This window comes from Colletotrichum lupini, chromosome 4 (genome assembly GCF_023278565.1).
Source record: "Colletotrichum lupini chromosome 4, complete sequence".
NCBI classification, from domain to species: domain Eukaryota; kingdom Fungi; phylum Ascomycota; class Sordariomycetes; order Glomerellales; family Glomerellaceae; genus Colletotrichum; species Colletotrichum lupini.
The window spans coordinates 4131476-4154137 of NC_064677.1; the positions used below are offsets into that span (position 1 = coordinate 4131476).

Here is a 22662-nt window from a genome sequence, read left to right on the forward strand (position 1 = left end):
TGCCTTCTCTCTCATGAACCCCCATCTCGCGACATCTCGCGCAGGGACGTGACGTAGTTTGCTTCCAGCGCATCCCAGTCAACCACTCCAGCCTCCCTCTCAACCATCTGCGGCGGCGCCCACGCTTCGTCAAAGACCAACCGGACATCGTCGCGGTAAATGAAGCTCTGACGGTGCCATTCATCTTCACTAGACGCCTCGATCCTGCCTAACGCCACGTCGAGCTGCTCCACGACCGCGCCCGACCCGTCGTCTTCCCACGCGATCCAGGCCATCGTCTTGCCGCCCTCAACGTCAATCTTGAGCGAGGCAGAGCCCCACTCGAACGTCCCGCTGGTGAACCCCGGGGCGGTCATCTCAACGATCTGACCTCTCCGCCGCTTCTGCTGGTTCGTTGCCGCGGAGGATGTCGACGTGACAACACGGGTAAGCTTGACTTCAAAGACGCCCTGGGCTGTCGCGAACCCTCCTCTCGCGAAGCTGAGCCACTTTGTAAGGTGCGGGCGGACGGTCCACTCTGCGCCGGCAGGGGCAAGGAGCTGGATCCCCAGGATCTCCGAGGTAAGGGCGCTCGTGGGACCTGAGGACCAGCCGTGACAGTGGGAGTTGCGGGCTGCGGACCGGTAGGCCGGGTACTGTAGGCCGCCGTCGACCATGAAGCCCTCAACCAGCGTGCTGTTCGTGAAGCGGGGCCCGTCGAGGAGATAGGACCACTCGAGGAGCATCAGCTCGACGGCGGAGTCGTGCTCGTCAGCCGCAGCGTGGGCGAGGAGCTCAAAGGAGGAGACAAAGGGCGAGATGACGTTGGGGAATTCAACCGCGGGAGCGCCGTACTTGCCCCAGCGGGATCGAAGTCTCTCGGAGACGACCGCACGTCGGGAGCGCGGCGTAGCACCGGAGATGAGGGCCCAGCTGTTGCCGTCTTGGGGTTCGGTGTGCTCGGGGCCGCGACAGCTGCGCCGGCCGATATTGTCCGAGTACAGACCGGTGTCTCCGCAGTAGAGTTGCTGGATGCCGGCGTTGAGAGCGCGGCGCACGCCCGACCAAACCCCTCGCGGACGTGCCGCGGGGCTGTCGTCGTGGAGCCACCCTGCTAGCTTGATGCTCTTTTCCAAAACGGCGCTCAGGATCGCGCTGGCTTCGAGGTTGTGGCCTGTCATCCCTGGGCGCAGCCAGTCTGCGGCGCTGGTGACGTGGAGGAGGCCGGTGTGGTCCACCTTATCGATGCTAACGTTGAGAGCCTTGACATAGGCCGGCCATCGTTCTGCCAGCCAATCTAAGTCTCCAGAGTACTTGACGTAGTTGTAGGCGCCCAGCAGAGTGTGCAAGTGATATGTATCACTGAACTCGCCGTGGAGGCCCAATGGCGGGCCGGCCCATGGCAATGATCCATCCGCGTACTGATGATCGAAAAGTACGTTGAGGGCATTGCGGACAGCTACCATGTCATATGTGCTGACGGCGATACCAGGTACCGCAATAAACATGTCGCCGGGCCAAACGACGCGATCACGCTTTGCGCCATCGGTCGTGACAGCCGTGCCGTTTGCGATAGTGAAGTTGGAGTACCAAGAACCCGTCGGCGACTCGTTATGGTCCCAGTCGCGGTTGTAGTCGATGATGGCCGAGCCTTCTCGAGGGTCGATTGTCGAGAGCTGGAGAGTGTATGCGCCGGCGTACCAGATGCGATTGAGCATGTCGCTCGAGCTGTGGAAGTAGCCCGAATACGCACGACCGTTGGACTGCGAGGGAAAGGCGGTGCAGTTTACCCAGAGGCCCTTAAGCGTAACCCAAGGCTTCTTGTACGGGTCTCTGTCGGCAGCTCCTTCGAGTGGTACTTGTTTCTCGTCCTCTTCTAATACTGCCTGACCTTGAGGCCGGGGTACCTCCACGAAGCGATCATCTGTCAGAACAGGGTATTCCGGCATCGTCAACGTGAGGTACTTGAAGCCGCCGCGAATAAAATCCTTGCCAACGCAGACTGTGCCGGTCCTGTCGTCAAATTCAAAGTGTAACGGCAGGTCTCGGTCTAATTTCTCGGTCGTGGTGTCCGGCTGCGGTCCGGCATATAATGAGGACTCGGAGTACGCTAGGGAGATCTCGGGGTCGTTTCCGGTGGACGATACATCGAAGCATACACTGTCAAGCAGCCATGATTAGCCAGGGACGACGCGCTCTAAAGGGCAGCGGGCACATAATCGTACCGTCCAGCAATGTTCTCCTCAAACTCCAGCGTCAACATCCCGCCAGGCCCAATAGTGATGCCGTGGTGGAACGTACGTCCCGCTTCGACGCCGACCTCCACGGCCTCCAGACCCGACGTCGTGATGTTCCCTTCCACGTCCCATATGCGATGCGGAACGATATAGGTCTTGTCTGCTGGTGCTTTTATATATCTTTCCCAAGGTCCCCTAAAGACCGGCGTGTCAGGGAGACTATTCGGATCGATGAACGGAGGCTGCAGTGCCGCCAGGATCATGCGCGGCGCCATCATCGAGACAAGGGATGCCCATTTCGCGGGCGGTGTTGTGGACTTCATCTTTCCGGCTCAGTTGGGGCACGATAGGCGTTACAATCGACAGCGGGAAAACGAAGTCGACAAGTTTAAGAGTATAGCCAACAAGTCGAAGCCATGCGGAACACAACGTCTCGGGGGGTAACTTGCAACACCGGCGTTATTGTGCAGACGTAAAAAGTCCGGAGGCTGCAAGGGTTTTTGGGAGCAAAAAGCCGGACGCCCTGTTGAGAGGGAGAGGGATTGACGCACGCACGAGCTTTGGGTTGTTGCTTTGTTGCGAACAGAGTCCGTTGCAGATTTTGGGGGCCACCACGGGGTCGTTGCACCTGCCCTGCGTGCGTGCCGAGCTAGCTACCTACCCCGCGTCCCACCCCGGCCCCGCAGCCCCCGGCCGCCGATCGCCGCGAACTCTATGCACCTATCCATTCCGGGCAGGCGCAGCCCTCTCCACACTATCCGTACCTTCATCCACATGCCGTTGAAGGTTTAATGCCCGTTGACAGCCGTTTCTCACTCGGAAAGGATTGATCTCAACGAGGACTATGATTCCTGAGAGCAAGGCAGAGGAAACGTATTGAATGACTAAGTAACCTCACCTATATTGAACCACCTGCTGGAAGTGGGGTTGCAGCAGAAAATTGTCCAGTTTCAGACCACACCAAACCCGAGACGTTCGTTATCCACCGTATTTCAGACAACTACCTTGTCTCGTCGCGGCAAATGAAGAGTTTTCAATACGGGCACTTACGATATAACATCAAGTCTGAGTAATAAACTACGCGGCCAGCCATTGTGCGCGGCCTTGCTTCGGCCGCGTCTCTTGCTTGGAATGAACATCCCACCTCATCCACATCGGCTCTGCTTTGAATACATACTCAAAATAAAAAATGTGGGACGCAATGACGTGTGACGTGTTGCGTTGCTCACTCTATTTTTTGCCTCTCCATATTTGCGCCGGCATAATAATCCACAAAAAAGTATGGCATACCACCCGTTCTATCATGCGTCTAGTCCGTCCAGCTCTATCAGCTTCGCAACCAGCTTGATCACTTCGTTGTCTGCGAGATCTAGTCCAGGGTTCTCAATCTTTATCGCAATCACGTCATCGACCATGCCCCTGAGTCTCGACACCAAAACTCCCAACCGCGCCCAGCCTCGAAGGCGCACCCATTCGTCGACCACCAGTCCTCTTCCCAGTGTATCCAGACTGATGGCACCAGAGAACAACAGCAAAGTGTAGGCGTTGAAAGCTATTTGAGAATCAGCAAACTTATCTTCGCCTTGATATTTTCAATGGAAACTTACGTGTGAGGTCTCGGATGAATGTCTTGCTGGTGGAAATCATAGTAAAGTACGACATGAACGAGGCGTTACCAGTGAACCCTTGACTGCCGAAAAGCGTACTGCTGGGATGCACAAACACTCGGCCCTGCTCCTGAGCAAAGTACTTGATCAGCCGCGCCTCCGGATCCAACTCCTTCGCACCGGAAACCGTGCTAGTAAACTTCTTGTCGGGATACTGGATCCGCGCAATCTGCGGGTTGAACGCCGAGGCCGTAATCGCACGTAAAAGAGTCATGCCGGATTTGCTCTGGCTCTGAGCGGCGCCGGACTTGCTCGTCTCGACGATACCAATCTCACCGAGGGCAGAATAGTACTGCATTCGCGTTGCCGATATGTCATTCAGCGTAAGCCACGAGAGGAAGTTGTCGTCGCAAAAGTTGCGAAGTTGCCGCTGTCCCACCCCGTCGCCGCGCATCTCGTCCCACTGCTTGAAAGCCTCAAGATCGGTGAGCAGGTCGCCGTCTCCGTTCGAAAACTTCATGCGCGCGTCCTTGGCCTGGTCGCGCTTGTCCGGAGGCGACATGAATGGACTGCGGGTGCTGAGAATGGCGGCAATCGTGACCGAGTCATCCAAGCAGCCAAAGATGGCACCGTACACCATGAGTTTTGCGCATCGCAAATCGGCGGGGATCATGGCTAGTTGTTGACCTAGTGCGGTCATTTCGTCTCCGTCCAACGCACCCATTCTGCGCAAGAGCTTGATCGCGCCATCAACGGCTGTGCTATCAGGCGGCGTAGGCGACTGTGAGAGGAATCCGGCCACGTTCCTCATACCCATGGCTCGTACGGACAGACACATCTGCTCCAACGGTACTCTTCTGATCTCCGGATCCGGTCGCTCAGCCATCTGTTGCTCCAGATTTTTGGTATACAGCTTGTAGCACTTGCCGGCCTGCACTCTGCCAGCACGACCACGCCGTTGCTTACACGCCGCGCGAGAAGCCCAGTTCTCCTCCAACTTTCTCATGTTGTTCACGGGGTCGTATGTAGTCTCCTTCACCTTGCCGCTGTCGATAACGGCAACAATGTCGTCAATCGTAATTGAAGTCTCCGCCACGTTGGTAGCAACGACAATCTTTCTCTTGCCATGCGGCGGACTGGCAAAGACCCGTTTCTGCTCTTTGGTCTCCAGTGAGGCATGCAGAGGCAGAACGTGTAACGAGGAGAAAGACCGCAGGACGCCACACGCCCTGTTGATCTCGGCCACTCCGGGTAAGAAGATGAGGATACCGCCCGACTTGCCCGTATGAGATAGATCCGCGTCAATCTCCCGTACGGTCTCTGCCAGAAGGTCGTAGTTGATGCGATGGCCCAGCTTTTGAATCACCTTGCCCATGGCGTCGCCTCGTCCGCCATCTCCATCAATCATGTCACCTCTGAAGCCCGTCATGTTGATGATATCGTCTAGGTAGAAATCATCAACAGGGTACGTTCTTCCAGCAATCTCCACCATGCCGACGTCCAAGCCTTGGGAGGTGAAGTAGTAGTTGAAAGATGCGGCATCAAGCGTGGCGCTCATGAGGACCAACTTCAAGAGGTTCTTCCTCGTCTTCATGACCTCCCTGACAATGGTCAGAAGGAAGTCTGTATCCAGACTACGCTCGTGCACTTCGTCAATGACAATGTGACTGACGTCTGCCAGCGACGCCGCAACGTCTTCAATCTTTCCACCAGAAGTTTGCAGCCTCCTCAGTAGCACACCAGTCGTCACGAATGTGATTTTTGTGTTGTTGCTTCTACGGTTCTCGCCGCGAATGGCGTAACCGATTTCGTCTCCAACTCTGCTACACCGTTCCTCGGCCACACGGTCGGCCAAACCAAGCGCGGAGATTCTCCTGGGCTGTGTCACAAGCATATTGACACATTTGCCCAGGCCTCTGTTGTACAGGTCGTCCAGAATGAACTGCATCGACTGCGTTGACTTTCCGGAACCAGTCTCACCACTGATGATGGTAACGTGGTTGTGTTCGACGGTCTGAACAATCTTGTCACGAACCTGCCACGCAGGTAACTTTTGACGCTTCGACATCATCTTCTCCCACGCTGGATCCTCCGTCCTTCTCAACCAGTCATCTCGTGATCGTTCGTCAGGTGTCCACGAGATTGGCTTAGGAGCTCTCTGGGATTTGTTCGAGGCTCTCTGTGACCGGGCTTCGTTGGGTACCTCGGACGCCGTCGAGGCTACTGCTGAAATGTCCAACAGTTTGCCTGGCCGTTCAATTATGTCGTTGATATTTTGCTGAATCCAGTCAATGGCAACAAAGACCTTCATAGGCTCCTCCCAGTAAGAGTCGTCTAGATATCCAATCGTCTGCTTGATTATCGACAGCTTAATCTGCGCCGGGAGAGGTGCCACAACGGCAAAGTTGAGCTGGGCAGGGTAATTCGGCGTCTTGCGAACCTGAACGGCTGCCTCTACTGGCTTCCCTGCGTTCTTGACCTTTTCAAGCTTTACTTGGATGATGTCCACCGATGTCCTCTTGAAGAGGTCGCCGAAAGAAGACTCCATCGCAGAAACTTCATCTTCCCAGAGCTCATTCGCCGAGACACCCGGGGGAAGAAGATCTTCCGCGGTCGATCGCGACTCGTCTCCTGACACTTGCCCCAATAGGCGGAGCTGAAGGAGCTCGGCTGCCCGGCCTTCGCTACCGCCAGCCTCCTCGAGGACGCGGGCGCACAGGTCGAGGGCGTAACCAGATTCTGAGAGACGTTTGATGACAGCTTCTTTCTTGAGATCCATGGACGCGACCGAGATACCCGCCGCATAGCTCTCCGGCAGTGCCCATCGCGGCAGGTCATCCTCAGGAACGTGAATCAACAGCCACTCGAGCGTTTCCTCACGGTCCTTGCAAATCTCCGTAGCCTCCTCAACGTGACTTCGTCTGAATCCCAGCTTGCTGAGCTCGTCGACAATCGCCTTTTTCTGAGCCGCTGGTATTTGAATCTTGTTTGGGTTCCAAACAACATACTTTTGAATCAGTGCCTCGACCTGGGTTCGCGAACGCTTGCCCATCTCAATCTTTGGCGCCGTCACCCAGCCCTTCATAGCGTTTGCGCCGGCTAGCCCAGATGCGCCAGGCATAGACTTTGCCTTCTCCTTGGCCGCCTCCGCCTCCTTGCGCTTCTTCTCAGCCGCGGCCTTGGTGTCCTTCCTCTCCATGAGAGTCTTGAACGGGTCCGCGTCGTACATCCACGCCTTGCCATCCTTGACGTCCTGCTTCTTGATTTCCTGGAAATCTTTCCACATGGACTTATAGTCGGGCGGCAGCACCATGTGCTTGTTCTGCATGCTGCACACCCTAAAGAGGGCATACGTGGCCGCGGCATGCCTCGCCTCCAGGGCAGTCGGCCTGGTGAGCAGATGTTTGAAGTCCGGCGCAATCTTGAACGAGTCCAGGGTCATGAGCTCTTTCGTCTTCGGGTCCTTTGCGCTGAGGGTGATGAAGCAGGCATATCCCTCCGGAGTCTTGCGCATGTCGTAGACTGGCTTCTCCCACTGCTGCTTCTGGCAGTACTCATTGAAGAGGTTCTGCGGCAGCTTTCCGGTCCATGACGACCCGCCAATGATCTGTTTGACGGTGGGCTTATTGGCAGCTGGACCGGCGGCCTGCTCCATGAGCGATAGACCGCCAGTCTTCTTGCCTTTGGCGCCGTCTTTGGAAGACGATGCGGCTGCTTGCGCCGCTGGGGCTGGCGCGGCGGCCTTGTCCTTTCCCTTGCCTTTCTTAGGCGGTGCCATGGTTTGGTGGCGTGTCGAGGTGTTTGTCTAAGGGCAAGTCTGAGCCATGGAAAACGCTGTTGGCGGTGAAGACGAGAACGCAGTCGGTCTATCGTGAGCCACCTCAGAGTAACTGCGCGAATGAGCTCGTTGCGATGTCACTGAAAGCACTGGGAAATTTTATTTGCCCGTGGATTTCCCAGGTTGATTGGGGTGGTTGTTGGAGCCCAGTTGCAGAAAGCCACTTGCCGTTAGCGGTTGCAGAGGCGGTTTGCAGTGGCCACTCAGCGACCTTTACGTTGATGGCGGCTGGCACTGGATGGAGGGGCACGGCTTCTCCTGCAGCTCCCCCGCTGTGGGTACCTCGATTATATTCTTTGAAGGGTCCGGCCGGATCTCTAAACTGCCTGATGCACATTCACATTTGTTGCCGTACCCAGGACATAGCCTTTGGTCGCAACGAGACCGCAGACCGCAGCTTTGAAGCTACGGAGTCTTCTTTACCACTGTACTTCGTATAAAGAATGGCTCATTGAACACAGCGCACACTCTGGGCCACACGCAAAGCCTTTCCCACACCCGGCCTTTAAACATCCCACCCGCAAGACAGACAATGGCGGGCACAGACTCGGATCCTGAAGACGCCATCACCAAGGATGAGATCCAAGGGACCGCCGCCGCGCCTGCACAACCGCGAAATGCGTGTAAGCCATCCTACAAAAATCTTCCCCGAAACCTCGCAAGCATTCTGACCTTCGCGCCCCCCTTAAGTCGCAGAGCTCATGACACGAAAACGCAAGCCCGAACCGACCCTAGAACCTCCCAAGGCTTCTTCTCGAAACAAGCCCCCTCACACAAGCCGCGATGGCCTTGGTGTATACATCGAAAACCCGTCCTCCTTCCCTGCCTCGCGAGTGATCTACCACAATGACGATTTCGTCGCCATCAACGACCTGTACCCGAAAGCCAGCGTCCACACGCTACTGCTCCCTCGATCCCCCAAATACACCCTCCTTCATCCGTTCGAAGCCTTTGACGACCCCGAGTTCTTAGCGACGGTACAAAATGAAGTCTTGAAGCTGAAGGACCTCGTAGCCAAAGAGCTACAGCGACGGTTCGCAACGGAAAGCAAGGCCGAGGCAGATCGAGAAGCCGTGCTCGACGGACGCGCAGAGCCGACAGGCGCCGAGCTTCCCCAGGGCCGTGACTGGCACGCCGAGATTATTAGCGGCATACATGCGCATCCAAGCATGAACCATCTGCACGTCCACGTACTTTCGCGAGACATGTATTCCGTGTGCTTGAAGCATCGCAAGCACTACAACTCCTTCAATACCCCTTTTCTGGTCGATGTTGCCGATTTTCCACTGGCCCCGGACGACCCCAGGCGTCATCCCGGCCACGAGGGCTACCTCATGAAGATGGACCTTGTTTGCTGGAGGTGCAAGGATAACTTCAAAAACCAGTTTGCGAAGCTGAAGCAGCACCTCTCCCAAGAATTCGTCGAGTGGAAAAAGGAGTAAAGACGGTAAGACCACGACTGCGATATACAGGAGCGCAACAAGGGGGCAAATGAGCAAAAGCAAAGCGTGGAGCAGCACAACCTCAGCCCAAAGACGGAAGGTTGCGTCTTCACAATAACAACCATAGAAGGGTGGAGACGAAATAGTCTCGTATTCAGCAAAAAGCATAGTATCTCAGTAACGGTCAGGGCCTCGCATGTCGCGCGGTCTGCAGGCGGGAGAGGACCAGGACCGTCATCGACACCAAGCCCACTAAACAAATCGGAAGCGATACCCCAACGCCTTCTTATGTTTTCCCCAGTGTCCGCCAGACGAAAAATCCCAAGATCCCGTGCGAAATGTAGCAAAAAGGTCTTCCCCTTTCGTCCGTTGTATTACTGTGGATGAAAAAATTTCGTGGTCAGCCGAATATTCCTCGTATCATTCTCGATGGCAGCCAAGGACGCACCTCTTCAGCAGAGTCCGCGGCGTCGGAGGGCGACTTCATCGCGGCGTCTTCCTTAGTTTCCTGTGCTTGATGTATTAGTGAGCCGACGTTCATACTCGTACACGAGCCGGAAGGGGAGAGATCTTGAGCTAACCTTCCTCTCCGTCCTCCGAGTCGGAATCAGTGGGCAATTCCTCTTTGGCAGCCTTGCCCTTCTTGGCAGACTCGGCCTTGGGTGTAGCGGCGGCGTCAGACTTGCGAGGGCGGCCACGGCGACCACCAGCGCCGGCAGACTTTGGTGTAGCCTTCTTGGGCGTGGCAGACTTCTTGGGAGTAGCTGCGGTTGCGTCGTCGGCCTTCTTGGGTCTTCCGCGCGTCTTGGTGCCAGTGGTACTAGGTGCGACCGTCTTCTTCACGCCTCCGCTACCTTTTGGGCGACCACGAGGACGTCCCGTGGGAACGTAGGGCGTCTTCTTCTGGCCATCGGCTTTGGGGGGTCTACCCCGACCGCGCTTCACGGGTTCCTCAACGGTTGGCGCCATTGTAGATTGTGTGTGTGAAACGAAAGTTATTTGCGAAGAAAAAGAAAATGTAGGAAACAATTACGCAGGAAATTAGAGATCGTGAAAAGCCCCTCGAGGTACTGTACAATTCTTCTCCGCGACGATCGAAGAGAATGGGGTTCACGAAAAAGTCTGGGAGAGAGTGAAGTGTGAAGGAGAGAAGACGCAGAAAGCGGGCGGACAAGTCCCATATGTGCAATTAAGGTCCGATGCTCATAGCGCGGAAGTGACCCTTGTGGGTGGAAAGCGCGTTTGCGCGTCACTCTCGCGCACATGGGGAAGCTACTACCTTAGGTTCGTTGAGCACCAAAGGTAGGTACCCGCTTCTGGGGTAGGTGCCTCCCAGGAGTCCAGGACCACCCAACTTCAGACTGAAAGCTCTTGCACCAAGAACCATGGAGATGCATCTACATTTAATGAGATAATCGTGCAATAACCCAAAATCTCCCAATACATCATGTTTTGGTATTAAAAAAATGGCAAATCAAAATTGCACTTTCCACTGGTCCCATAACAAAGAACACTCCGGTCCCTGCTCTGGCACAAGTAATCAGAGTGCTGACCGCATTAAGGTAAGGTCAGGGCCCTGAAACCTCAATTGGATGCGTCTCAGGCCAGATCAGGCAAGGTAGACTTGCTTTTCGTTGTTGAAGTGATTGGTAGTCACATATCTACTACGTATGCTGGGAGTTGACAAACTTTCAGGCGAACGCAACACTTAGTCTCTCACAAGGCTTGGTGTACGGACAACAGCTAACAACAAGCTCTTGGCAGCCCATTCTTCCCTTATTGTCGTTAATTGCGAGTGGAACAACCTCAATGGACGAAATATCCAAGGTGTCGTTCACATATTCTTGAGAGTGCATCTTTAAGGCGATAACAAAGCTCCAGTAATTCCTACGGGAGTCGCCAACATCGGCTTCTTGCCTTGTATGTAGCTATTGTACAGTACTTTTGTTTTCCTTCTCCAACGTCAACTCAATGTGAACATCCTATAAGCTCTTTTCCAGCTTGTTGGGCTCTTCAAGGTTGCCAATCTGTGATCGCATGGTTGCTATCTTGTCCAACGTATCCACGTTCTTAGACGGCTCGCTTCGTAGAGGTGCTACGTTCCTACTCGCCCTTCTTGAGCTTGCCACTGGCACCGCTCTTGACGCGCTTGGCAACAGGGCGGTTGATGTGGTGGTCGGGGATCCAGCTCTCGTCGTAGCTCTTGCCAGTCGAGGAGGCAACACCAGTGGTGTCAGCCTCAGCCAGAGGCACGGTGACACTAACAGTGCGCGCCTTCTTGGAAGACTTGGCCTTCTTAGCCTGGGGGAAGAGGGCTTCGATCCAGGTCTTGTAGACAAAGTACAGAGTACCAGCGAAGGCACCAGACAGGAAGAGGTAGAGGAAGATGCTACAGGAGATGTCAGCGGTTGTCATCAAACCACAATGGCGGTGCATTGGTTGTAGAACTCACATCTGAGGGTCAAAGATGCTGGTAGGGGGCTCGACAATGGCGGCGGTGGAGTTGTAAGCCTGGACCTGGAAGATATCGCCCTTGGAGTTGCTCACGACAGCAATAAGCTGGAGGAGAACATCCTGGGGGTTGGCGTCGAGAGCAAAGGAGTATGGAACAGCCTTCTTGTCGCCAGCCTCGATGGTCAGGTCGTAGCGGGCAGCCGTCAGGTTGCGGATGATGCTGTCACTGGGAAGGGAGTCCTCGGGAAGCTCCTGAGTGGAAGACAGGGTGCCGCCAACCATGGCGACCTGAATCGGCGCATCCTCATTGTTGGTGAACTCGATCAAGGCCTTGGTGGGGTGGCCATTGACGATCTTCACACCAAAGATGTCAGCATCGGGGAAGGTGGTCTCGATGTCAGCCTTGAGGGTCGGGGGAACAGCGTCGGTGTCGACCTGGTGATGGTTAGCAATGAGCATCAGGGGTGCTAAAATGTCAAGAAACATTACGTACAGGGGCCGCCTCGGCAGCGAAGACGCCGGAGATGGGCAGGGCCAAAAGGGCCAGGAGCGAGGACCTGAGGTAAACCATTGTAGTGACGACGAGGGACAAGCAGTTGGATGCGACGTGAACAGTTCAACGATCGCAAGCAAGGTTGACTGGAGTGGGGGAGAAGGGAAAGGAGGAGGGAGGTAAGGAGGAAGATGGGAAGTGGCAGATGGAAGATGGAGATGGAGACAGATGGAAGGGGGGCTGGGGCAAACCCAATTCAACTCAGATCGCGTGCGTCTTTGCGCTGAGGTGTCAGGTTGGATAGGTAAGGTGGGCGGGAAATAAAAGTGTGCGTGAGGTGGGTGATTCAGCAATGGGAAAGAGAGGCAGACTGGACAACCGTGGACTGGGAGGCGACAACAGCAAGGTGGCCTCACAGCAATCGATCCACCACCGCCTTGGAGAAAAAAGGGACCTGCCTCGCACCGCGGCCACGGCCTCGTCAATTGAGCTGTTGGCCAATGAAGTGCCTGACGCACTGCGGAGCTACCCCATGGTGCAAGTGCCACATGGAGAACCAGCCACCAGCTTCCAAGCGAGTGGGGCACCTCAAGCTTAGCTGGCGCGCTGGGCAGCTTGACGACCCAACCATAAGGTAGCTTCCCTCGGCCAGGGAAGGGAGCTGTACTTCAACGTCAATAATGTACCGTGAGGTAAGTACGAAGGTAGATGCCGGTATGACTTCCAGGTTGAAGATAGCACGAGAGTGCCAAGGTGATACTCGCGCCCAGCCAAAATCTTGAAGTAGTGCCCTCCACACTAAAGGACTTCATCAAAGCATTAAATCAACGGACCAAGAATACTGTCAAGATATTCATTGCCTCCTTACCGACCCGACTACCGTGACGCCGCCATCCATTGTGGCCATCTCAGCTGATCCTCTGGCTGAACTGTAACAGTACATAGAAAATGCAAATCCCACCCCCTTTGCCAAAGGATTATAAGTCATACACAAGTTATTGCCTCGTCCTAAACCATCCCTCAGGCAGTCATCATAGTTTGTGCCGTTTCATCTATGCCACACCTCCACGGATCGCGCTTGCTTTTGGTTTCGGTTCTGGTATGTTGCTCCTGGAAGCCACGCCCATCGTCTGCAAGGTTTGTCTGCCTTGCCCTCTAGAGGAACCTTCCTCCAACGCCAAAACAACCTGGCCGCGTAGTAAAGAAAAAACAAAATCGACTCGGGCCAACCGAAAAGTAGTGAAAGGCTGAGTAAGAAACCAGTCATTGGTATCGTCAAGTCGTCCAGTGTCGTCAACGGACCGCGCGGGCGGTCTAAAACATTGTGTAAAAAGAGTTGCCGGCGGTTCATCAGTCGTTGCGTCTAAAGCCCGGACCTGTTGTCCAGCCGTACTCGCAATCGTGGTATTATGATAGCCGCCGCAGTTGCAACCAATATCGCGTCGGGTGTCGCTTAGGAGAAGAAAAAGGTCGTTGCATCGAGCCAAGTGCCCCGCGGGCGCACGGGGAAGTCCCTCACATGATGCGTCATCGGTGGTCGAGCACAATTGTCCCACTAGCTCTGGAGCTCGACCATCGGCTTGCCATGATGAGGTTGGCCAGCGTTGCCGTCAATCTCGGCAAAGTCATAAGCCGCCGCACGGCCTGTAGACTGGCGAACAGCGGGCAGGGTGAAGCCCTTGGCAATCTCCGTCTCAACGTACTCAGCAGCGCGCTTGTATCGCTTGTCAGAGTACTTCTCAAAGACCGCAAGGTGGTGCTTGCGTGGGTTGTAGCAGCACTCGAGGATCATAGTAACTAGGTTCTTGAGCTGGCCCCAGGTGTATCCAGAATAGTGGACATGCGCAGGAGTCTATTTTCATTGTTAGCGGCTTGGTACAATAAACCTGTTGGAGTAGACATACCCAGTCACCCTTCTTCAGGATCAAGCGAGACAGGCAGTGCGCGGCAGCAGCGAGGAAGCTGGGAGGGCTCGCAACGAAGCGCTCGTCCATGATGGTCACCTCCAGAAAGTACTTGGCCAATGTGCGCGTCTCCAGGTCGTAATCATCCGCCTTGCTAACGCGACGCAAGAAGCTCATCGGACCAGGGAAGCCGAGCTCGAAGCTCAACATGCTAAGCATGAAACGCTCAGCCTTGAGGATCTCGTCAACCTTGTAGCCGTTATCTACCATGAAGACGATCTCCTGCAGCGACGGGCAGTTGATCTCCTCGTACTTGGAGGCAACGAGCAATGCAGTTGCACCAACGAGCTGAAGCTTGCCGATCGATACAACCTTGTACGAGAGGAAGCGATCGATGTAGTTGACGGTCAAGAAAAGCGTCTCCGGAAGCAGGCTAAATCGGTGGTGAACTTGAACGAGCCAGTCCATCAAGACGGAGCGCATGGACCATTGAATCTCGGCCTGGTTGTCCATGTAGTGAGGGTCAGGCAACATTCTCATCTAGAAGTATGGTGATTAGTAGATGCCTGTCTGAAGGCTATACGGGGCACACAAACCTCAAGCTCCCTCATGTACTCAAAGATGTCATCTCCATACTCTGCAACCATGCAGACATCCCAGATCTCGTCGTCAACCTCCTCCTGGGTACGGGTGCTTTCGACGATGGCACGGGCAGTCTCCAACTCTTGCTCGACCTTGTCGGTAATCTTAGGAGCGAGTATAGTGGTTGCGCCGCCCGTAGTAAGGTCGCCGCGGGAACGGTATGAGTGGGCAGTCGTGTAGCCCTGGTCGTCGTAGAGCTCTTCTTCGTCATCCTCGTCCCAATACTCCTCCGCCTCCGACATGTTTGGAACACCCAGTGATTCGGAAAGAGGCTCCAGGGAGCTAAGCTTGTCAACGGCAGCATTCGATGATACAAGATCCTCAGGTAGTTCGCTATCCGGAACGTCCAGCGAGCGTCTGTGGTAGGGGCCGTGGTACTGTTCTTCGCCAATGTGCTCGACGGCATCCTCGTAGGTAGCCTCCGTCACATCATCCATAGACTTCCAGGCTGCCGCAGCAGGAGCAGCGTGTGCAGGGGCTGTGGTCAGCTTGCTTTGTGTCCGTCGCAAAACATGCGCAGCAGGCTCCTTCTTAAGCTGAGGCTGAGACTTGTGGTGACGAGGCTGTTTGCCAGAGGTTGACTCTGAAATGGGGTCCTGGGCCACGAATTTGCTCTTGGAGGGACGAGCCTCGTAAAGCTGAGCAGCGGAGGATCTCTTGGCAATCTGCTTGTTCTGAGTCTTGGGCTGCTTCCACTCCGCAGTCACGGGTCCGTTCTTGCTGCTGAGGGCTGTGGCCCGCTGAGCGGCCTTGAAGAATCCATCTTTGCCATTGACCGCGTTCTCCTTGTTGTAGATGTGATCCACAGCCTTGCCCTTACCCGCAGTCTGGTCGCTGGGAAGCGAGATCAGGTTCTTCACGGTGTTGCTGACGTCGCCGAATGCGGTTCGCTTAGCAGCAACCTGCAGAGCGCCGTTGCGAGGCATGGCTTGCAGGTTACCGGTAGACTTGTGTCGCTGGTGAAGAGAATCGTGTTTCGAAGGGATGATGTTTTCGTTGCCACCTGGGTGGACTCTGAGGCGCTGAGGCTGTTTGAGTCAAGTCAGTCGATAGTTTGAGAAAGTCGCCCTTGCTTGGTCCTTGGGGCGAGGTACGCTGGCGTGGTGGTTACGAGGGAGGATAGTGACTTACTCTAGCGTCCATCGCGACTGCTGGTCTTGCAGATAGCTACCTTAGTGCTGCTGGTTGAATCTGCTCGGGAGGGCACCTTTGTGGGGCAGTGAAGAATTATGAAGGCGCGCAGTGGATGTTGATGTGATTATCGTGGGACTGAGAATAATTGCGCGTGGGATAGCATGTAAACACCACAGTGACTCGGTTGGCCGTGTTGTGGAAAGTCGTGGTCCCCAATTGCTGCCGATCAGATACGGGCACGGTTGGTCAGAGTGAAGGGGTGGGCGAGGGACGGGAGATTGCGACGGGTAGGGATATAAAAGAAGGGAAGGTCGGTTTATCTCTGCGGGATGGTAGAGGATAAGAACCAGACCCGGGCTGCCTCGACAACGACCAAAGTGGAGGAAGGATGGGGACGGGGATGTAGAGTTTGGAAGCAACTCTTGATGGGAAGAAAAAAAGGTATCAGCCAAAAAGCTGCACGATGGGTAACTGCCACGGCGGGCGGCTTATGACCAAAAACGGCCTGGTAAGGTTGGAGCGGCCAGAATGTGCAGTGGACTTTTTTGGGTTGTTTACTTCCGTGTTTGTCAATACAGCTGAGAAATCCGAGGTACGCACCGGAGACGCGGTACCAACGCGCCACCTCATTGGCTGAGAGCGATGGAGCCCTACCGTTGGCCGGTCGATGGGTGGGTCTCAGCATCATCGCCGCGGGGCCAATTGAGCTCACTTCGTACGTTCGTATGCATTTACCTTACCTTACTCCGTATGCTTCCTTCCAATGGGCTCTGTCTCCGATACCATGTTTTGGACAGCCCATGTCTCTACGCAACGATGCGCATGAGCAAATCCGGGGACCTATGCTCGAGCAATGCGTTGCGAAAGCAAGGCACGAGTCTTCTGTCATCGTTTCACCTAGACCAACAATACACTACCACACCGTCCTAGACAACCATCGTTGTTGTTTTCCAACTTCTGTATTGTTTGCGCCAAATACTACCTGACTATCCTCCCAGACCAATCTTCTACAGCGAGACGCCGTTCGTCACCCGTTTCGATAATCTCTCCCCTTTTCCAAGCTCGACACTCCCTTTATCAACGGCTTCTTACGAAAATCCTTTGTCCATTGTGCTACTGAAACCTGCAACGTCTACCATTAGCTTGGCTCCCGCTCGAGAACACAAAGGCAGCCGACCCACGTTGGCCTCTAGAACGTTGGGCGACTCGTGGAAGGAACGCCATAGCGGCCCAGAACAAAAAGGCATACGAAACGCATCGCTTCGAGGCTCGAAGTCGTTGAACGGCTCCTGACCAGCCAAGCCTCGCCTGTCGTTGTCCTCTCCTCCGGTCTTTCAGCTCTGCAATCCAGCCTATCCAGAAGAAGCCACGACCGAAACCGAAACCCATCGTACTCCGAGCTGTGATATCAGCACTTGCCACGGCACCTGTTGTGGCGAACGTGGTCCTTGGAGTTTGAGTGCGTTATATTGAACTGTAACCATGGTCTTTGTTCTGTCGGGTGTTCCTGAATACGTTGCCTCTGGTCTCTTTCTCTACTAATCAATCTGGCTTAGTTTCGCCATGTGCTGGAGTTCCACGCTCGCAATTACTGCCTCACTCACACAAGACCTTTCTGACCTTCGTTGTGTTCTTTTCCTCGGCACTCTCGACGCAATACCAGGTCCTGGGTACAACCTCTCAAAGCTCCCTGCAATCTCAAGTGATACTATGAAGCTGTAGTTGCGACCGAGCTTTAGTTACCTATATCTAGAAGCCATTATTCACCTAGATATTCTCTCGACAGCCTAGACAAATTTGGCTCTTAATATATTCAACGTCATGGTGAAATAGAGTATTCTTCGGGGGAGAAAAACATGTGCTTGACAGACTGATACTACTTCGGATCATTACGATCAAAATTAGGTGGTTGTTGAGTTTAACTTAGCGACTCCTACGAGATTCCACAGTGGGATACACATTCTTACTATCTTCTGTAATTCGAACAATAAAGAGCTCCAGCTAGGGAACATTCGTATTATACGCAGGCACGAGCCTTGGCCTCTACCGCCTGCTTTGCCCTTCCTCCAACTGCCAATGATTCAAGTGTCTTTGCGATGTACTTCATACTCGAGTGCGCACAATTGCATCGAAGCGAACCGAGCTGTTCTGGATTGCCGTATCTTCATTATTCCTTGGAGAAGACTTTGAGGACTCAATTGATGGGACTGGAGCATGGTACGTCTCATTCCATCATGTCTTGTTATGATGTAACAAACTTCCAAGGACCAACAATTAATGGCAGAGAAAAAGCACCACGGAAGCGCTTGCAAATAGAGGCTAATTGATAAGAACAGACAGTCGGAACAAAGACATAGGCTGGGCGAATCAAGTATAGTGCTATTAGAGACATACCAGCTCCCCTTATTTGGCCAGGTATCCCAACCAACAGGCACACGTTTGTGCCAAGCCGTCTGGCAAGGCATGCCGGTGTGACTAGGGAAGAATATGGTGAATCATCTCGAAGGATATATCATGTGATTTAATTGATCTTGCCTCATTTTTTCTCAAGACTGCTGGAGTAATTAATACCGTTCATATGAGGGCAGGATTGCCATGTTCGTCGTCGAGACCATTTGTTTTCGGGGCCATCCACGTGCTCTGTGCATGGGCCAGCAAAGTTGTCTTTTGATATCAGCATCTCAGCCTCAGGCTAGCACGCTTTTCTCGAATGGTACCTGCTGTTGATACTTGGAGGGATAGGTAGGGTATCAGCGGCATCGAAAGCCGCGAATCGGGCTCGTGAATTGGAAATTGCGACTGGTGATCATGCTCGTTTTGTTTCCACCATACCAACTATGGGACGGTTCGCCAATATTTCGCTTGCAGAAGCTAGCTACTCACGTTTATCTCGCATGGCTTTACTCCTATCTGAATAGTTCTGCACAATCATTAAAGCGCACAAAAATTCGAGGGCACCAGTAGCAGACAGATACAGCACCGAATGGAAAAGGAAGCTTAAATTCTGTGTGAAACTGAAATCCGGAAACCGATGGAAAGACCAGACGGCAGGAATGACGGGAAAACCTCGGTATCCCCATCCCCTGTCGTCATGCTTTCGCAATTGTGGAAAGGGCAACGCTAGTCCAAAAGGGGGAAATGATTTTGATCCTCCTCTTACCGTCGCGTCTTCCGAATGCCGTTCAAAGGAACACATCGCTCAACATCATCAGCAAAAAATCATACAAACTCACAAAAAGCCACCACACGATATAAGGGATGATATTGAAATCAAATTTGAGGTCAAAAGTCTTGATATGAACCGGAGGTTGACAGTTTCACCCCGCAGACCACGATCCACTGACCGCGCCCTCACTTGACACCAATTAACCACGAAGTCACGTGATGAAATCGTCACACGTTCCCGCTCTGTAGCGGAGCTCGCCTCCAAAGGCGCCGCATCATCAGCGTTGCGACTCACGCAAGTATCGATGTAAAACCTTCTCTTGAGGCACCCCGGCGCCTTTGCACCACGAACTTGCGCAAGGCCCCTCCCACAACGCAAGTTGTTCGACCTGGCGCAACTGGCGACAAATGCGACGGAATTGGACGTACGCGCCTGGCCCGACACCTTGCGACCGGCATGAGCAGATCCATCCTACAGAGCTGTCGTTTCTGGCCAGTCGCATTGGCGCAACGCGATGCGCCTGAAGCATCTCCTTTGTTTATTTTGATCAAGAACAGAATTGCGACTCGTCGGACGTCGGGCCATGTCTCTTGTCAGCCTCTCCAGCTGCATGATGGAAAACGAGGGGAACCATCAGGGACCGGCTGGGATGTGCGCAGACAATTAATATTTCTGCATGATGAGCACAACTTCTCCTTCCCACCCCTCATCGATGACCCGCCACGCAAGCTGCGCTAGACGGGACGACCTCCTTTCCAGGCACAAGGTCGAAGGCTCGAGGCCCGGGGCTGCAACTGAACGGAGGGCGCCGCAATTGCATCTGATTGGATTCGGCGCATTTCTCTCTCGCACGCGCACTCTTTGCTCATGCTAGGCTCTACAGTCGCACAGCACCACCTTCCATCACCTTGCGACGGAGTGTCTTGGAATGGGCCGCACAGCTCAGCTTGACTGACGGATATCATGACCATTCCGTCGCGACTCGCCATTGATTTTCGAGCATCGGGGGATATTGCGTAACAGTTTGAGAGGGAACTACTAGCTCAATACGAAAGCTCCCAGGGCTTAGCACATATGCGACGGCTCCGAACATGCCCCCTGCAACCTGTCGCAGACTTCAAGCACAAAAACTGGATACCCACCGGCAGTGCAAAGCCAGAATGAGCGCACGGTACGCCAGCTGTCCTGGAAGACCCTTTGCCCGTCGCATTGCCTCTTCTCATTGTCTTTCAAACTGTCGCGCTCAGCAGAGCAGTATCGACCAACAGCTTCTCAGGCTTGAAGGGAGAGAAATATTAAAAGAGTACGAGGGGGAGCGAGTGTGTGCGTTTGTCTACCTTGACGGTATTCGAAGGCGCGCGCGTGTGCGCAATCGCACACACACAGTCGCAATCCATTCCGACTAGCTCACCCCATCCGATGCTCCACGACTCACGAGACCTTATGGCCTCAGAGACTCCCATGGAAGAACGGTGAAAGAGGGGCAGACGTGGCGTGGCAAAAGCTACCCAGCCATGCGAAAAGAATAGTAGGTCGAGTGTGACGCACCAGGGTCGCAGAATTTGACTGATGCCGCCTCCGCTCTATCGTTTCTCTCCGCCAAATGCGTTGAAGCCACTATGCGCGGGAAAGCGCCGATCCTCCCGGTAGAATCCAGCGACACACACACTCCCACACAGCTCCATTTCTAGCTCGGTGGTACCCGTTTGTATCCCAAACCAGCAACCGGCAGCAGAGCCCGCGATTGACAAGATGGATTCAAGCGACCAATCGAAGACGAGTCGCAGATATCGTTAGGTTGGGCTGGTCTGTGTTGTTTCTCTGAGTTTTGCGCTGGTGGCGGTTGTGGATGAACATGGCATCGCATCGTACCGGGATAGGGTCCACGAGCTAATCGGGTCGAATGGGCGCAACGACTGGGCCGACACGCAGACCACGACTGCTCCTGAATTTTGAGAAATATGTCGATTCGCTGTCGGAATCTTCTTCGCCTCCTCAAACTCCATCAAGAGGGCAAAAACAGGGTCCAACAAAAAGGCATCGACTGTTCCATTCCCGCAAGCCGACCAGTCCAAAGTTCAAACCTCGACGTGGCAGTGGAGCCCCAACCTGCGAGGTAACGCAAAACAAAGAGCAACAAGCTGCGTTCGGGAAGGATAGCTCATCCCTGCGAGGAGATCTGGAGCCTGGGCGCAAAAGTCTCGCCAGGTATTGCACACCGTTCTTTTGAGTGCGGCCGGCTCCTGAACTCCCCCGATTGGCGAAAAGGGACTTGTTGGGGCCTGCAAAACCCAGTGCCAGTTCATCAATACTTCTCCGCACTGCGCTCACTGGCAGGGCCGCAAAGGAAGAGATACACACTATACACTCAAGAGGCAGGCGAAAGAAGATGCGTGGATGCGTCGAGCGATCCACACATGTCGTCGTCCCTCCATGCCATCCCATTCTGTCGCAAAGCGCGAGAGAGAGAGAGGAGGGGGAGGAGAGGTGCTAGTGACTGTTGTCGGTGTCACCTTTCTATCTACCTGAAGTGGGGATTTCTCAAGGCCAAGCCGTCGAGCCTTTGGAGCAAACGCAGCAGGCGACCGGAGGGGAACTCGGGATGACGGCCAAGACCTTGCCCATTTCCTCGGCCTAGTTCTTTTATGTTGTCCATTCGTACCTCCATGGTGATTCGGCAGCGACATGACACTTGAAACCCCCGACCAGCGCATACAACCGTAACATGACGGCCTGAACCAATCTTGCTTCACGCTACAAACCGTCCCCCCAGCCACCTCATCTATCAAGCTCGCGGATCGAGCATCTGATCATGTCTGGTTCCTGGCCCTACTAACAGAGCCAAAGATAGGTATGCGCAGGTGCGAAAATCCTCGTGCGCATATCACTTCCGTGCGAAGGCGCACTGGGGTCATGCTGTGCAGAGAGAGCAGAAAGGTCCGGACAGCAAGTGGCCTCGACACCGTGTACTATCGGATGTCTGCCCCTCGCCATTGAATAGACATAGACTTTGGCCGTCTATCTGGGACAGACCTATATGTTGTTGCTTTCTCGGCCCCATGCTGCTGGACGGGGACCCATCCGAACAACACCATGAAACGAGCTGGACGGGGGGTTTATCGATGAACCAAACAGTGCAGCAGCAGGACTCTCCTCTTCCTCCTCCTCCACATAATCAAAACATGCGCCGGGCGAACCCTCTGTAATTCAATCAGCGTGTTGACAGTTGAAACCAGTGCAGACCGAGCAGACCGGCGCTGGAGTCTCTACCTGTGCCATGCTGGTAGCCGCCTTAGCCAACATTCCGCCTCGCCTCGTGCATGAGCCAGCCGCGCTACGACCATCCTTCTCTGGCCGCTATCTTGTCTTGTCCCTCTTGGTCCCCTGATATGCGAGACTCGTGGCGCCTTGAGCTGGTCCGAACGACAATGCCATTGGCTCAATGACAAGGTGGCTCGCAAACCCCGTTCCCTTGCTGAGATCCTGCAGTTTTGTCTACTGTACATCTGACAATGGATAGTTCATATGCTGCTGACTAAGAAAGTCCTGCTGGATGGCACTCGGGTCTGGAAATTCACGGTCATCGATATCAAAAGGGATAACCGACCCCCGGGACGATCGCAGGACGGAGCAAGTCTCGTAGACGGCTCCGTGAGAGACGAAGGGGCCTCGGGGTTTGAGTGGCCGTATTTTTCATTTCACCTAATAAGACTACATTCTCCGCCAAACAAGCTGCCGCCGCTGGTTAGTCGCGGATATCATGGCG

General features: G+C 54.4%; 11 protein-coding genes across 11 annotated transcripts; 4 read left to right on the forward strand and 7 right to left on the reverse strand.

The window, feature by feature from the left end:
• Nucleotides 1-11: 11 nt before the first annotated feature.
• On the reverse strand, nt 12-2539 carry CLUP02_08345 (uncharacterized protein; the record flags this gene model as incomplete). The annotated part of the gene is made up of 2 exons (XM_049287335.1): nt 12-2139; nt 2205-2539. The coding sequence occupies 2 exons, from the start codon at nt 2537-2539 to the stop codon at nt 12-14; spliced, it is 2463 nt and encodes an 820-aa protein (XP_049144478.1).
• Nucleotides 2540-3517: 978 nt separating this feature from the next.
• Nucleotides 3518-7601, reverse strand: CLUP02_08346 (helicase associated domain-containing protein; the record flags this gene model as incomplete). Its single annotated transcript, XM_049287336.1, has 2 exons — nt 3518-3768; nt 3824-7601. 2 exons carry the CDS (start codon nt 7599-7601, stop codon nt 3518-3520), a joined length of 4029 nt encoding a protein of 1342 aa, XP_049144479.1.
• A 46-nt stretch (nt 7602-7647) lies between these two features.
• CLUP02_08347 (HIT domain-containing protein) lies at nt 7648-9447 on the forward strand (the record flags this gene model as incomplete). Its single annotated transcript, XM_049287337.1, has 7 exons — nt 7648-7694; nt 7818-7935; nt 8021-8088; nt 8148-8284; nt 8352-9082; nt 9134-9234; nt 9318-9447. The coding sequence occupies 7 exons, from the start codon at nt 7648-7650 to the stop codon at nt 9445-9447; spliced, it is 1332 nt and encodes a 443-aa protein (XP_049144480.1).
• Nucleotides 9448-9477: 30 nt separating this feature from the next.
• CLUP02_08348 (AT hook domain-containing protein) lies at nt 9478-10072 on the reverse strand (the record flags this gene model as incomplete). The annotated part of the gene is made up of 3 exons (XM_049287338.1): nt 9478-9480; nt 9552-9616; nt 9685-10072. The coding sequence occupies 3 exons, from the start codon at nt 10070-10072 to the stop codon at nt 9478-9480; spliced, it is 456 nt and encodes a 151-aa protein (XP_049144481.1).
• A 220-nt stretch (nt 10073-10292) lies between these two features.
• Nucleotides 10293-10490, reverse strand: CLUP02_08349 (uncharacterized protein; the record flags this gene model as incomplete). The annotated part of the gene is made up of 2 exons (XM_049287339.1): nt 10293-10325; nt 10401-10490. 2 exons carry the CDS (start codon nt 10488-10490, stop codon nt 10293-10295), a joined length of 123 nt encoding a protein of 40 aa, XP_049144482.1.
• A 716-nt stretch (nt 10491-11206) lies between these two features.
• Nucleotides 11207-12128, reverse strand: CLUP02_08350 (signal sequence receptor alpha chain; the record flags this gene model as incomplete). Its single annotated transcript, XM_049287340.1, has 3 exons — nt 11207-11492; nt 11556-11992; nt 12051-12128. The coding sequence occupies 3 exons, from the start codon at nt 12126-12128 to the stop codon at nt 11207-11209; spliced, it is 801 nt and encodes a 266-aa protein (XP_049144483.1).
• A 516-nt stretch (nt 12129-12644) lies between these two features.
• On the reverse strand, nt 12645-12948 carry CLUP02_08351 (uncharacterized protein; the record flags this gene model as incomplete). The annotated part of the gene is made up of 2 exons (XM_049287341.1): nt 12645-12848; nt 12919-12948. 2 exons carry the CDS (start codon nt 12946-12948, stop codon nt 12645-12647), a joined length of 234 nt encoding a protein of 77 aa, XP_049144484.1.
• A 122-nt stretch (nt 12949-13070) lies between these two features.
• On the reverse strand, nt 13071-15739 carry CLUP02_08352 (cyclin domain-containing protein; the record flags this gene model as incomplete). The annotated part of the gene is made up of 6 exons (XM_049287342.1): nt 13071-13180; nt 13216-13564; nt 13624-13902; nt 13955-14494; nt 14551-15624; nt 15728-15739. The coding sequence occupies 6 exons, from the start codon at nt 15737-15739 to the stop codon at nt 13071-13073; spliced, it is 2364 nt and encodes a 787-aa protein (XP_049144485.1).
• A 454-nt stretch (nt 15740-16193) lies between these two features.
• Nucleotides 16194-17189, forward strand: CLUP02_08353 (uncharacterized protein; the record flags this gene model as incomplete). Its single annotated transcript, XM_049287343.1, has 4 exons — nt 16194-16238; nt 16309-16620; nt 16661-16938; nt 17033-17189. The coding sequence occupies 4 exons, from the start codon at nt 16194-16196 to the stop codon at nt 17187-17189; spliced, it is 792 nt and encodes a 263-aa protein (XP_049144486.1).
• Nucleotides 17190-17212: 23 nt separating this feature from the next.
• CLUP02_08354 (uncharacterized protein) lies at nt 17213-17452 on the forward strand (the record flags this gene model as incomplete). The annotated part of the gene is made up of 2 exons (XM_049287344.1): nt 17213-17255; nt 17340-17452. 2 exons carry the CDS (start codon nt 17213-17215, stop codon nt 17450-17452), a joined length of 156 nt encoding a protein of 51 aa, XP_049144487.1.
• A 4129-nt stretch (nt 17453-21581) lies between these two features.
• CLUP02_08355 (uncharacterized protein) lies at nt 21582-22645 on the forward strand (the record flags this gene model as incomplete). The annotated part of the gene is made up of 6 exons (XM_049287345.1): nt 21582-21616; nt 21736-22098; nt 22133-22168; nt 22226-22362; nt 22417-22547; nt 22607-22645. 6 exons carry the CDS (start codon nt 21582-21584, stop codon nt 22643-22645), a joined length of 741 nt encoding a protein of 246 aa, XP_049144488.1.
• Between the last annotated feature and the right edge of the window lie 17 nt (nt 22646-22662).